At 32.0% G+C, this 15,580-nt stretch overlaps 2 protein-coding genes across 17 annotated transcripts in view; one reads left to right on the top strand and one right to left on the bottom strand.

The window, feature by feature from the left end:
• Nucleotides 1-15,580, bottom strand: part of LOC144962830 (glutathione S-transferase omega-1-like) — a 47,441-nt gene that overhangs the window by 16,407 nt on the left and 15,454 nt on the right. The window lies entirely within an intron of this gene.
• LOC144962829 (uncharacterized) lies at nucleotides 186-14,006 on the top strand. Of its 16 annotated transcripts, none has more exons than XM_078896125.1 (6): nucleotides 191-238; nucleotides 2,761-2,982; nucleotides 3,653-3,723; nucleotides 8,787-8,839; nucleotides 9,315-9,380; nucleotides 10,678-14,006. In XM_078896125.1, the coding sequence occupies exon 6, from the start codon at nucleotides 10,759-10,761 to the stop codon at nucleotides 11,662-11,664; it is 906 nt and encodes a 301-aa protein (XP_078752251.1). In that variant the 5' UTR covers nucleotides 191-238; nucleotides 2,761-2,982; nucleotides 3,653-3,723; nucleotides 8,787-8,839; nucleotides 9,315-9,380; nucleotides 10,678-10,758; the 3' UTR covers nucleotides 11,665-14,006. The 16 variants fall into 16 exon arrangements, 15 of the variants coding, with proteins under 15 accessions (XP_078752260.1, XP_078752251.1, XP_078752258.1 ...); XM_078896122.1 differs by lacking the exon at nucleotides 191-238 and adding an exon at nucleotides 281-698; XM_078896123.1 differs by lacking the exon at nucleotides 191-238 and adding an exon at nucleotides 281-698 and having other exon boundaries at nucleotides 2,429-2,982.

Here is a 15,580-nt window from a genome sequence, read left to right as displayed (position 1 = left end):
GAAAATGCCAAATGAAAATGCCAAATGCCAAATGATTTTTCTAATGCCAAACGGTTTTCAAAAATGCCAGATTTTTGGAATCTGGCATTTAAAATGCCAAACTGGCAACCCTATGCCTATTTATTACATTTTTCTGAGACAAATTATAGAAGAGTAAAGGAAGGTGCCCCAAACGTAAACAAGGTCTAGAAGCACGTGGCAGACCACATGTTCCTGTCTTGACAGCTCACGTTCCAATGTAAATTATAGAAAAAAATAACCTTTAAAATTTGGCTGTTAGGTGGCAAAAGAAACACATATTCATAAATACTCGATCACGAGTCAAATAATATCTAAATATTGATTTTTTATTAAACAAATAGTAAAATTTATCACAAATTACTGTCGGTTTATTTTTAGACCACGGTCATGGTAATTTTCCAAAATCAATGCGCTTGTGTGAACAAAACGAGAATTATTCGGAGCCTGATTTTCAGAATAATTTAGCCTTATATTATTATTTCTGCAGCTGTTAGATTTTATGTAAACATATTTTTAATACTGAAAGTGTATTGCCTACAACTCAAACTACAAAATTGGGAGACCTATATTGTGCGTAAATTTTTCCGGTCCCTAATGAAAATCACTAGCAACTTTTTAAACTCCATTTTTTTTTCAGTTGGTCTCATTTTTTTTTGAAAAGGATCCTTTAAAAAAGGGTAAGTTTTTCGTTTAACATAATATATCAATGGTAACTCGTAATAGTTTTCCTATATTAAACTTCGGATGTCACACTCGCATTAATTCCATGTTGCATTGTTGATTATTTATTCAATTTTTGACGATTAACTTTGCATTGTGACTGCACTGACGGCACTCACGAAATTCTTGACAACTGTCACTTTCAAATTCAAGTCTGTCGTGAAGAGTTTTTACATCTCATTCACGATGGTAAATAAGAAAAATAAAATCTCCCCCGAAGTGGGTAGGTTTGAGAATCGCTTCCGAGACGCGAAATAATAATAAAGGTATACGAATTTAACCATAACACCCATGTTGAATCAAAGTGTTGAGAGAGAGAGAGAGAGAGAGAGAGAGAGAGAGAGAGAGAGAGAGAGAGAGAGAGAGAGAGAGAGAGAGTGAATATTAATATTATCTAAGAGATAGACTGTTCTAGATCGAGTATTATTATTATCTCGACGTCTAGTCTTCTTAGCCTTAACTTTACTTTAACTTTAACGGTCGCTTTGACACCCGACACCATTTCACAGAAGAAACAACATACAAGACTCGGGAACCCACAGTGCTTCACGGACATAGATAGTACATGTCACAACAACACAGCTGAGAACAACGACAAACCAGAGCACACAACCAATGCGTTCTTTACAGTAACAGTGTGTTGCCTCCTCTGCTTTTATCCGCTTACTTCATGCTCATACTTGTGTATTGATTGTGATTGATTATTTAAAATTTATAAATTTTAATATTTTTATCATTAAAAAATACGGCTACACATTTTTCAAAATGTAAAAGCTGGATGGAAAGGAGAATGAATATTTAAACACTTATCTTCATTTTATGTCTCCGTTGTAATAACTGTAACATTAATATATATACAAGTACAAGTAGATAGCTATGTAGATTGTGAGTCAAACCCAAAAGGCTGCAGCTATTCGGACTCAAATTCCAATGCGCATCATGTACAATCAAATGAATTTTCAGAGTGAGTCTGAACAGTCTCCCTTGGCAGTATTTTTTTTATTATTATTTTCTTTATTTTTTTTTATGGATTAATAAAAATTATTTTTTATTATTGATAATTACATAAAATAATGCAAATCAAAATTACGATTTTAGTAACTATCCAAAGGTAGTCTAATCCGCCATATTTTAACAGTTTAACTCTTCAAAAGTCAAAGTAACTGTAGTATAAATTAAAAGCTTAAAATCAGGACAAAGAAAAAAACATTGTGATAGTGTGAGACAGGCAACAATCCTTTTACAGTCCAAAGTAGAGGTATGAGCTGAGTCAGTGTGATATGGGCAAAATATACTGAACTTTTTTTCTATTTCTTTATCAGTTCCATCCTTTGTACCCGGTCCACATTGTGCCGTCCTCCCTTCTACTGTATGCGCAGGCAAATTGGAGTCCGAATAGCCATGGGAGACTATTCAGACTCGAGTCTGTAGACACATCAGCTGCAATAATTTTAAAATGACATGTAAAATAGGAAGTATGGATTGTTATGCTATATATCCTTTTTTTCGTATTGAATTAAAAAAAAAATCATAACATTATTTATGTTTTGTAAATTTTCATTACAAGTCAAGCACAGCCACCATTGTATCATCAAGACCACCATCATATATGTCACAACATAAATACCACATAAATAAAACACCATATATAGCTTAATCACAATATCATCATTATCACCACTACCAGGCTACCAACCCCACCTCAACAATCATGAGTACCTCCACTAGCAGAGCAGGCATCAACTAGCACTGTGAAGCAATATCTGTTTAATGCACCAAAAGCCAGGATTATGGAGCTTAAGGCGATCAATGACTATATATCTGAAGGGATAAACAAGGTTAACCATATTAGGCCCCACAAATATGGGAGCTTTAATAAAATGGTACAGAGGTAATGGAGATCATAGACCCCAGAGTATATTCGTTTTTCAATTCAATAATGTACAGTTAATTGTTGAATGAAAAATTGTTTTTTATAAATATTGCATTATTTATAATTTCGTTAAATTTGATTCACAGAAGTCATGTCAGAGACAAGAGTTAAAACCCCCCAAAAATATAGGTATTGCTACATTTGTGGCAATGACACGCTTAACTTATATGGCCTGCCGAAGGTGAGGAATAAAATACCTCAATTTCGAAAGGTTCAAGATTCCACAAGGCTCAGTCGGTGGATGAAAGTTATGGGTGTCCATAAATTCACACAAAAAGCAAGAGTATGTTCAAGACATTTTACAAAAGGTATGAAATATTTTGATGTTACATAAAATTGATATTGCACATCATTCATTAATATTTACCATAAATCTATTTTTCTGAAGAACAATATATTAATATATTTTAAAATTATATTTCAATATAATTTATTGTTTGCGGCTATGTGGTATAGTGGTATGACTCTTGCTTTCTCATTTGAACGTCTCAGGTTCTAGACCCCTTCTGAGCGGTACATAGTTGAGTACTTGGAAAAGGCTCTTTAGTAAAATTCTCTCACTGTAATCAGATCATCTTACATGTTTATTGTTGCTGTTGGCTTAGGACCCCACTGCAAAGTACTTTGAACATGTTTATACTTTTGTGAATATTGATCTATATAGATGCTTTGATTTGCAACAATTAAGACAGTCGAGCAAAGGAATATTGTATATTATGGTCATATTAGAGAAAAAGAAGATATTGGAAGGGAAAGTAGATGGAAGGTGAGGTAATATTAAGATATTGTCAATATCACGTTTAAAATGTCTATCTATTATAAAAAGGTTGCATAACTGAAGGTAAAATGGATTTGATGTAAATATGAAATGAAAAAAATTTTTTTTTGAGATTTTTAAAAACTTAAATATACAAATAGGTGTTTCAAAATGAAAAATGTCAAAGTATATTTAATCTGGTTTTGTACTCATTTCTTCAGGAAGACCGGCTCACAGGAATGCCATGAACGATGTGGATTGAGTACCTCATGTAAATATCGAGTGTGAAGAGGTAATTCGGTTAGCTGCAATTAGCAAATAATAACTGTAGAAGTTTTTAGTCTGTGACTTTTCAAAACATGTTTAATATATATTATGAATCAAGCAATCAGATGAATGTATACTGGGTGCAAAGAATAATGGTGAATTTAATCAAAAGTCAACTAATATAAATTTTACAGAGATAATGCTTAAATGGTAATGTTGTTCAAAATAAACAATATAATGTCCTTTTTGCATTTGATTGGCGCATCTGAAGAATCGAGGTCAAGACATTTTGTAGCTGCACAATGTCACCATGGGAACAATCTTTAAATTTTACTTTTTTTCTGCTTTATTTATGATAAAATAAATATATAATAGCCAACATTGATTTTTAAATTTTTTTTTTTATTTTAGGGTTATAGTTCTAGTGTTGACGGTTGAAGCATATCTGCATCCTTCGGTAATGATGGATTGATCGAAATCATAAAGTAATATGTAATAGTTTTTAAATATATGGCTCTAATGCTTGCATTTATTGTAATTCATGTTGTATACCAAAAAAATGCGAAGTTGCTGTTGAAATGGTCAAATGAAAATTAGTTCCCATTGAAGTGAATCGTCACTGTTTAGGAGCAAATTTCAAATAATTTTTCAAATTATATCTCAAATTTTTGCCTTCTATGGAACTATTGTAATTATTATTATGAAATGTTTTACTCATTAATGGTCTTCATAATAATCAATAGGTACTATGGTATTCATACCTCCATTCTTGATTTACAAAAGCAATAGATATTTGTATTTAATTTCTTATTTTCACAGAACCGAAATGAATTATGTACTGGAGGTATAGAGTTGAATTCAATAAGATTGCTGTTCTTTCCTGATTTTCATTGTCAAGTTAGACTTAGTTGAAATTTGTATTTATATTTTAATTCATTTAACAATATTGGCCAACTTTCAGGGTATTAAGATTTGACCTACTGAGAAAAGAGCTGGGCAAAAATATTAGCTGACTTTTTAAAAAAAAAACATTTTTATAGCCATGTAGTTGGGACCATTTTATTGTGATATATATATTTTTCTAAATAATTTTAACTGGTTAAGTAAAGCGTCACTTAACGGGTATGATTTGCATGTAATGGTGCTATTCAAATATAGTCCAAGTCGAGTAATTAGAGCATCACTGTAACTCAAAAATTGGTTCAGTTGACATATTCCTTGATTAGTCTACATAATTGGAACGTTGCTTTCCAACTAAACCATGACTATTGCAGTATATATATATATATATATATATATATATATATATATATATATATTATATATATATATATATATAATAAATTTAACCAAGAGGGGAAAACATGCATAGTTGCATTTTCTAAGTTTTGAGGAAAACGAAATTTAAAGTTTGAAAGTCTAGCATTTGTTCTTTTTTATAGATATCAACAGGACAAAATTGATATTAGATGGAGCATTTATATATGAATAAAATAATTCCAAAAAATAGTTTGTTTCGTCAATTATTTTGGGTTTTAAAGGCCATTGTAGAAGCTAAGTATTGTGTGGACTAAGCATGTTTTCCCACTGTTAATGGACATTGCAAGTTTTTCCCCAATTTGACATGGACTCTGCTTGTTTTTCCATAGTTTTAAAATTAGTTTTGTTTGTGGAGCTCAATTAAAACCCAAATATTGGGATCTGATTGCATCAAAATATGAGAAATATGTTAAGGATAGTGCAGCTACTGGATCTAATGGTCAGTCCCTTCACCCATCCCAGTATCTAACTATAATGTAGCACGTTCAAATCCCACTGACTAAGGTATTTGATTATGCCCCTAGTCTTATTCACATTTCATCATAAAATTCAGGTGTAAAGTAAATATCAATTTGACATTAGCATTGGGGTCATGGGTGGTGCAATGGTGTCGTGTCTCATGATCATGTGGTCAGGAGTTTGAATCCTGGTCCGGTCATGCATTCCTCTATCCCCCAATTATGTACAGTTTTTGTGGGGATAGAAAAAAAATAATCTGTTCCACCCAGCCTTTATCCCAGAAATGGGATGCTTTTCTTGTTTCTTAACATAATGTTTGAAATGTTAAAAGATACCCGAATTTAAATGTGACATAATGCAGCAATCACAAAGCACGAGAGAATATTGAAGTTGAGGTTTAAAAAATGTAATAACAGAAGTGTAGTCAACTGATGCTACAACAAATTTAATCGTTAACATTAACATTATTCTACAACATAAAGGACAATAATCACTAGTTTTCAATTCACAATCTCATGGAAACTTTCAACACTGGTAGAATGTCAAAAAAATGCGGTTGTGATGTAATTTTTTTAAAAATTAGCAAATTTAGCAACACTATTTGTAATTTTGTTTGGTAAAGTTTTTCAGGCTGTCCAACAAGATTCATAATTTCCATTTTCTTTGTTTATTTTTTCTTTTGCAACACGAAAAGAATTGTGGATATTTGGCCATTCCAGTTGTCTCTATGGAGAATAAAACTGGTAGATGGGAGAAAAATTTGATTTCCCTCAATGGTTGTGTGGCGACAGGATTGGAAGGCTTGTAGCGGGGTTTGATGAAAGCTTCAAAGTTTTTAATCATATCATGTGACGAGTCCACAGCGTTGTGCGGTGATGGTTTCTCCCGAGCTGCACGAAAAACATCAAACCAGTCGTTTGCACACTAATGATTCAATGGAGGATTTGCAATTAATCAGTCCCATATCACAGTCACATTGTAGATATGGGTGTCCTCACTCCGGGAAACTGATGTTGATTGATTCGAATCAATTTTTTGTTGTTGACAAGGTACTTGCATAGGCGAATGATTGAATAGTTTTTATTCTGTCCACCGCAGGAATCACAGAAAAATTAAATGTTGGATATATCAGGGTGTAGATAATTGTTGATTGTTTTTTTCCAATGACTTTAGAAGAACTATGAAATGCTGTCTATTTTCCTCATTGACACTTCAATATTGAGCACTTGCAGTCATCCCCTGTAACCTGACTAGATAAGTTCTGTTTTTCAACGTTTTCTTTTGTTCTTCCAAGGCTTTTTCTCTTTTTAGGCTTGTCTGTAAGCGAGGACTTGTCAATGCAATCGGACATGTTGAAAGACTGGCTTCATCTAGTTGTTATGGGCATGCTTGCGTATGATTGGTCTATTCCAGTCACGTGATTTTTCTACGTAAAGGAGATCACATGACTTGAGGACAATGCATGTTTTTCACATGCTTTCATTTGACTATGCATGTTCTTCCAAACGTAGCTATTATTCTAATGCAAATATAGCGAGTGGACTATCATTGTCTTCCCCCCAAAATACATTACTATCAAACTATGATCAGTACTTAGTAACCTAAGTGGGATAACTCATGTAATGTTTTTTCATCTAGCTCTTCAAATAGCATCTTTTCATTTTATTTTTTTCTAAAACCATGTATTGCATGTTACCACATCATTCAGCATTAGACATGTCTAAACAGCTGCAAGAGAATGAGTTACCCTGTTTTGTGTCCAAACTTTATACAGAAGTGCAATTACACCCTGAAAGTAAAAACAAAAAACAGTCGACTGATTCGAAGACACTGTTCCTCAATAAATTACACGACTTTTATTCTTTGAAAGAGAAAAAAATTACTATTGTACAATTACCTGGACTCGCATGTTTTATTTGTTGCTACCCATGAAGAAGAAATGGGTAAAGTAAAGGACATTACAATTCAAAAGGGAAATGGTTACCAAATTTAATATACGGGCCAAGAGGTTAATTTGAAGTCGCATGATGATTACATTCTTGTTTATCTAATTATGAATATTTATATTATTAATAAATTTGAAAGAAGTCGTTACAACGTTAGTTACCATTGGAAATAATTCCTATTACATGAAATGAGTTCCGAAAAACCAGTAGAAATTCTATAGAATGTATTAATTAAATGTAAAAAACCCAATGGCATAGTTTGAATTTTTGGTTTCACAGAACTAAAGAGAGGTGAAGTAATAACAAAAATCTACCCTGCATAGTGATAAGTAATGTATATCAAAATATTAAGAAGTAACATATGTATTTCAGTTTTTATTTAATTGGGACTGTATTTAATCAGGACTTACAGTTGTTTGATAATTATTTTGCCGTACAGTATTGTTATTTTAGTTTTATTAAATAAACCTTACTATTGCCTAGTTTTGATTTTTATAAGATATTGTAGGTTATAACAATGCTTTAAATTCAAAATTGTTTTACAACAAGAATTAATATTTATAAATCTTAAACATCAGAATCTGAGAAAGACATAGGAGTTAATTATCAATGTTTTAATCATGTTGTAGGTTTTTGTTTGTTTGGTTGAGATTATTTAGCTTTATTGGGCTTTACGAAAATTGGCCGCTGTGCATTTGCAAACTGAAACATATGAACAGAATTTTGGTGACCAAAGTTTGTCAAATTCAGATATTTGTTATGTATAATCAAAAACTTTATTGAAGTGATAATTCATTTCATTACTGGAGGATATGAGAATAGTTCTCAATAATGTTTCTTAACGATTCTAAGCGGTCAACTTAAAGATAAATTTGCAATTTATAAATATTTTCTTAACTTGTTATTGGTAGAAAATTGCTGACACACATTAACTACACTTCCACACTTTTTTAACCTTAGCACTAATTTCAAATCTCTCTCTCTCTCTCTCTCTCTCTCTCTCTCTCTCTCTCTCTCTCTCTGTCTCTCTCTCTCTGTCTCTCTTTCTCTCCCACTCTCTCTGCATCTCTCTCTCTATCTCTCTTTCTCTCCCACTCTCTCTGCATCTCTATGTCCATGATTATCTGTCTCATTATTTCTGTATTTTTCTCTTTCTCTCATTCTCTTTTTTTCTCTTGCTATCCAAGAGACAAATGAGCATAAGAATATTTTAGGAGGCGTAATCAGAGACCTTACATATGTATTCAGATTGCAATATATATACATGTTTTTTTTTTGGTAGTCGGAATGAATTTGTTTGTTTAATTTTTATCATAACAGTTAATGCATAAATGTTGTTTTTGAAATATTGATTATTTTGCAGAGTTAACTGCTGAAGATGGGAATCAGTCGCCAAAATTACAAGTCACTTCCGAGGTTTGTCGATTTTATTTTAAGATACACTATTTTCATTGAAAACACATGAAGTGTGATTCTGAGAAAGAGCCCAGTTTATTTCAAATGATGATAGAGAAACATTCATTTAGAAATTGATAGGAGCAAGAGTATGTAAATCTTAAGTTGGTTATCATTCTCTGTAAATCTAAGCGGCAAAATTCTGTCAAATATAAAAGTATGTGTAAATGTGCTTAAAATATGAGGTTTAATTTAGAATTTATCTATGTCAATCATAGCAAATGTACTTTTTAGACTGAGGAACAACTGAACCTTAATGATTATTATCCTCAATGCATATTGGTATTCCTGTTTCATTTACTACAAGGCACCCAGCATTTGGTTACAGAAGTATACAGTTTAATTTTAAGATTTTTGATTACTTATGAAGAAACATTTGTTCATAATAAGTTTGTCACTGTAGTAATAATAATGATAATTATATTTTCATCATTAGAAAAATGGATTCAATGGAAGCGTTATTATTGAAAGCCGACCAATTTGTGAATCATCGTCTCAAATAGTATGTTTCTCTTTTAATTATGTAGCGCACATTTAAATAGTTTAAAGTTATTTAGAATAGTTTAAATTATTTAGATAAGTAGGTCATATTACCAATTTAATGATAATGCAATGCTTCAACAGAAGTGCTTAATTCAATGTGACTTTTTCATAAATTATCTGGTACATGGTGAATTAATTGAACTGTAATATTCGATTTTCTGAATGCCTTTGCTTCCTTTTTGAGCATTGCAGATGGCAGAATTTTCATTTTAGCCTAATCTTATACCTTGCCTGACTTTTTAAAATTCATTAAATTGTTAAGGTATATTTTCTTGATCATTGTGTATTTATGTTGTGAAACATTTATTGAGTCTGTCTGTTTGGACTTTTATATTGTCTCAGACTAGCCATACAGAAAGTTTGTACTTTGAATCTGAATCGATTTCGTACATTGTTTGAACAGACATATTGTAGTTTTTTATGTTTCAAATGTTTAGCTAGTGTTTGTAAGCATACCCTATCTATGAATCTATATTATATTGACTTATATTTACTGCAAAAAAATTATCTTAATGCATCACGTCTGAAACAAACCAAATGATATTCATTGAAATAGGCTTAGACAAACAAACAATTATGACAAAAGCAACTACAAATATTATTCTAGTAAATTAATTAATCATAACTTATGATTATGTCAGGAAGAGGCAGGTTGTGTGTGTGTGTTTTGTTTCATTGAATATGTCTTCATTTGAAGAGAGGTTGTCCTCTACATCACGCACCAGATCAGGAACCAACTACCAAACATAAACTTCTGCCTCTACAGGGAGACAGTCTAGGAACACACAGCACAACATCAACACTGAGAGAATGAAGAAAAAACTCGTAAAATTATGTAACGAACTCGACTTCAAAATTACGCTAGAAACTAACCTACACCAAGTCGATTTCCTGGACACAACCCTATGCCTCAAAACTCTCACGTACAAACCATATAAGAAACCCAACAACACCCCATTATACATCCACAAGCACTCCAACCACCCACCCTTATATTTATATATATATACACATAATATTGAATATTATATATTAATATTTATATATATAAATGTATATTTATCATGTTTAACAAGCAGAGTCAATATACTTGTGACCTTTTAGTGACATTATGTGACCCAAATGATAAATAAAATTATAAATCATAAAAAAGGAAGACACCATTGACAACAAAATATATATTATGCTCTTATATATAACGATACAAATTGGAGTAGTATTGAGTCAATAATATATTCTTATTTTTTTTTTTTCAGACGGATGAGACTTCACCTGCTTATGTTGACCTTGATGTGAAAGTAAATAATCTTGGACAGCAAACTGTTTTTAATGAGAATATGTTCTTGAACGATAAAAATGTGAAATATTATACCGGATTACAAGATAATAATGCTTTGATGTCTCTGGTTAGGTATTTAGAAAAATTTATAATTCAGTCTCAAATTAATAGATTAACCAAATTTCAGGAAATACTTTTAGTGTTAATGAAACTTAGATTAAACTTGACAAATCAACTCCTTGGTGATTTGTTCGGTGTTTCTAAAATGTCCGTTTCATCAATATTTTTGAGAACCATTAATGTCATGTATTGTAATTTAAAATTCCTAATTTATTGGCCCGAAAGGCATTGCGTGGAAGAGACTATGCCATTAAACTTTGTACAGTCTTTTTCACGCAATGTTACGGTAATCATAGATTGTTTTGAATTAAAAATTGAAATGCCAAACAACCTGAAGGCCAAGGCCGAAACATTTTCTCATTATAAAGGTACGAACACCATTAAATATTTGATTGGTATTACACCACAGGGAACCATTTCATTTATTTCAGATGGATGGGGTGGTCGAGCTAGTGATAAGCACGTTGTTGAACACTCTGGGTTTTTATCTAAGATAAGGCAAGGGGATGTGATTTTAGCTGATAGGGGTTTCAATATCAATGAAATTATTACTTCACTGGGTGCAAAAATTAATATTCCAGCTTTTACTAAAGGCAAGAAACAATTATCTCCATATGAAACTGAAGAATCAAGAAAAATTTCCAACTTAAGGATACATGTTGAAAGAATGATAGGAAGTCTTAGAAGAAAATACACTTTTCTAGATTCAACAATATTACTAAGTTATCTCAGGAAAGATGAAAAAAAAATAACCACCTTAGATCAAATAGTTACAGTATCTGCAGCTTTAGTAAATATATGCCCTTCCATAGTTCCCTTTACTTTAAAATCTAATGAACCGTAAACCTGAATTTATGTTAAAATCTTTCTTATTGCTATACTATATGTTCAATTATGTGCAAATATTTTTTTTTTCGATTTACACACCTGATGATCATTAGTGTGAATGGAAATTACAGTTTTGTTAAATTGAACTCAAAGAAAAAAAAGATCTAGTGATTGTTCTAGTAATTTAAATTATTTGTCTAACTTGAATTGGTGTAGTATTTGTATTAATAACAAAATTCTTTAGAATTTTATTGAGTTAGTAATGAAAATCAAACAGGAATGGAAACTATTGTCTTAGCCAGTAATGATTTAATATTCTGTTGTATACAAAATGTTCTGAATGTCTTAGTAATGCATTTGGCCAAGTGTGCCGATTATCAGCCTTGACAGGCTGACACCAAGTGTCAAAAGTGACAGAAGACAAGTGGTGGTCTTGGATAAGATGATAGTCGACAGCTTATGGGAAAGGGATGAGCTAATTGGTCTCTAATATGCTTTCAGGACTTTTAAATTTTAGGATTTGTTTATTTTTATATTGCTGAATTATTCTTTCTTTCTGTCCTTATCATTAAATTTTATAATTTACTGGTATAATTCTCTGTCTATGTCTCTCTCTGTCTTTCTCTCTCTCTCTCTCTCTCTCTCTCTCTCTCTCTCTCTCTCTCTCTCTCTCTCTCTCTCTCTCTCTCTCCCTCTGTATATATCTCTCCCTTTTCCCTTTTCCCTTTCTCTCCCAATCTTCTCCTACCTTCCAACATCTCCGGTCGCATTTTATTATATGATCCATGTGATTAGATTAAAGTTATAAGTTGCAATAATGAAATTTAATCAACTTAGAAAACAAGATTTTCAAAGGCTGTTTTTAAACTCAAATCTTTAACTTTGTTGTGTTATTGGAGTCACAATGTTTTCCAAAATATTAAAAAGTAAAGTACAGTCCACTCCGGATAATCGCAACACCTTGGGATCAGCAAAAATGTTGCGATTAACCGAAGTTGAGTTTTCAATCCACTATCGCAACATTTTACACAAATATAGTAAACTCAATCCAGTTGTTGTAAACATTGTTCTTAGTCCACCACAGACAGAGCAATATGATTGAAATAAAAACGATATGGCAGTCCTGTATTTATTTTTTTCAAGCAAATGCAGCTTTAATGCAAGTCGACATCTTATTCGGATTTAATTCACTGTCACTCTTTTGTTCTCAGCATGTGTAAGAGTCTAAGAGATTAGCCGTGGTGAGAGACAATAAATCTCACCAAACTCGTTGGTCACAATGTACAGTTGTCAACTCGAAAACAAAGGATATCGCCCAGCCTCTCATTACAACTGTCATTGTCTACCTGTCTAACTATTCCCAGTTCCCCCCACGCCTCCTATTTAATGGCCACAGATGACATCACAAACCTATACTGCAAAGCCCAGCTCTCTTTTGTCAAAAATAGAGTGGTGACACACTTATGTAGCATTAAATCATGCTCACTCTTGGTTTTTCAACCTGTCACGATTTCTTCCATAATGAAATTTAATCATGCTGTTTTGTTTGATTGATTTCTTGAATTTAGCACTTTTTGAGGCCGAAAAGTTGTTTTAATTTACCGAAGTTTGCTGCAATTAACCAGTGACTTTTATATAGAATTAATTCTGTTTCTTGGGAAATGTTGCAATTAACAAAAAGTTGCGATTAACCAAGTTGTGAATATCCGGAGTGGACTGTAACATTGCAGGCATTATAAATGTTTTTTTAGAAAGGATAACTAAAACGTTTAATATTACATTTTTATTGATATCTTATGCTTGGAATGGATGTGAGTAAAATAGTGTAGATTACAAATATGATTAAAATGTGTCATTTTGGATTAGGTTTGAGTTTGGCAGATGGACTGATGAATTGTACTCAATTTAGACAAATTTCCATTGTCATCACGGAAAAATTCTTGAGTTGTATATTTAATACTTGTACAGAACTGGTTTACCATATTTATGCAATTCATGGAATTGTTTGGAGTAACTATACATTATCAAGTTTGAAAATATTTCATAATAAAACAGTTAGCACATACTGCCATTTTCAGTCATGATAGTAGCGCACATTCGGGTGGCCTGTTTTAGCTATTTGAAAAGATGGATGCTATGGTAATGAATGTTAATTATTTATTCAGCACAAGTGATACAGTTTGTCTTTCATATGTTAAATATATATATGTTGAATTTCTTAACATATATGCTGTGGTAGATTTGAGTAATTTACAATTAATTACATCCACTTATTCGTGATATTGTTCCTTTAAAATTTGTTAAACTCTATACATATTATTATTATTATTATTATTATGAGTAGTAGTGGTAGTAGTATTTTGTTTATCATATTATTATTATAATAATTATGATTATTATTATAATAATTACTAATTTTTTGCATTATTGTTAAAAATAAGTTTTAAACAATCTTTTAATAATATGCATTATCATATGACCCTTGTTACATTAATAAACATAATATTCAAATTTGACTATGATCTACCATTCCTTGTTAAATTTTGTAACCCCGCATGTAATAATTGCTGTTTATTGTTTTGTTGTTTTACATTTTAAGGGTTTTAATCGACCGTTACATATGTGTAGGTCTGACATCCGAACCCACTTATGGGGCTGGTTAAACATTGTTGCTAATGGACAATATTTTGCGTCATTTTTTTAGATTTCCATTGCAACAATGAGCTCTTAAGGAATTGTGTTATCTGACCTGCAAATAAGTGCAAGTCGGTTTTAATGTTAGGCCATAAATACGCAGATAGAAATGGACAAAATGAGAGAGTAAAAAATAAAATTAGATTTACAATTAAAATATCCCTATAGAAAGTAAGACAAGGGGACTGGTTCAAATAGGGAAATGAGTAGCTTCCAAATATAGACGTGAGGAGGACATTGCGATGACAGTATTTACCACCCTGACTTATCGCCCTTAAAAAATATGAGAAGATGATCCTTTATTTATATTTTTTAAATAAGCTCCCTCAATAGCATTGAATTTACAAGATCGGTATTTTGTATCCTAATAAGGTAATCGTTTGTATAGCTCGTTGCCATACTCCAGGTACTAACCGACTGTTCATTTGTTTTGGAATACAATTTCAATGTCTTTAATGACTTTTTCTTTCTTACTGCTAGGCATCATTTAATATTTCGCACTCTTGATATTTTAAGTGCTTATAGCCACATCTGAGTGAAGTGCCCATTCCAATGACGCAATTTTTGTCCTTATTGAGTCAAATCAAATATTTTGTTTTTCTTAACCAGAGTCAAAGTATAACTTGAATTCAACGCTGTATGCATGTGTGAGTGTGTCCAAAGATATGATTGTCTGGTTGGGGTTCCTGACCTCCCATAGCGGACAGGGAGGTACCTACTGTACTTCTATCCTCTTGTATCTGTTTTCCAACATGATTTCTGTCTTTCTTGTTTTTTTTCCTGGCCCTGACTGGGAGGGAAACCGTTGGGAGATGATGATATTTTTTTATTTGTAAATCATCTCTCTGTTATGTATTACTAAATTTGTTATTTTGAATGTATTATGTAAGCATTTGAGTGTATTCCTCTTTGTGCTTACAAAGTACATTGGTAGTATGCTCTTGGAATTTACATCTGACTCCTATTTGTTCCCAATTCTCCTTTGCCTTACTTTTTCTTGGGGGCTCTGATTGTAATTCTGAACTTTTTTCCTATCACATTTTCTTCCTTTTTACTGGCGCTGATATGCCCTTAACGTGTTGCAAGCGCCGTAAAACCCTTAAAAACAAAAACATATGACGATAGTGAAAGAATGTGAAGAAAGAGCATTTTCCAAGGACTCAACTTTGCATCGCTCTCAGCCACAGCAGATATCAAACCTTAGACCTGCAGGTCACACGCTGTCATACAAATTTAAT

The sequence above is a fragment of the Berghia stephanieae genome, chromosome 1 (assembly GCF_034508935.2).
Source record: "Berghia stephanieae isolate SIO BIC M18660-M18661 chromosome 1, UCSD_Bste_1.3, whole genome shotgun sequence".
In the NCBI taxonomy this organism is placed as follows: Eukaryota; Metazoa; Mollusca; class Gastropoda; order Nudibranchia; family Aeolidiidae; genus Berghia; species Berghia stephanieae.
Note: the sequence above shows the minus strand (reverse complement) of the source record. Positions and strands in the feature narration are given on the sequence as shown.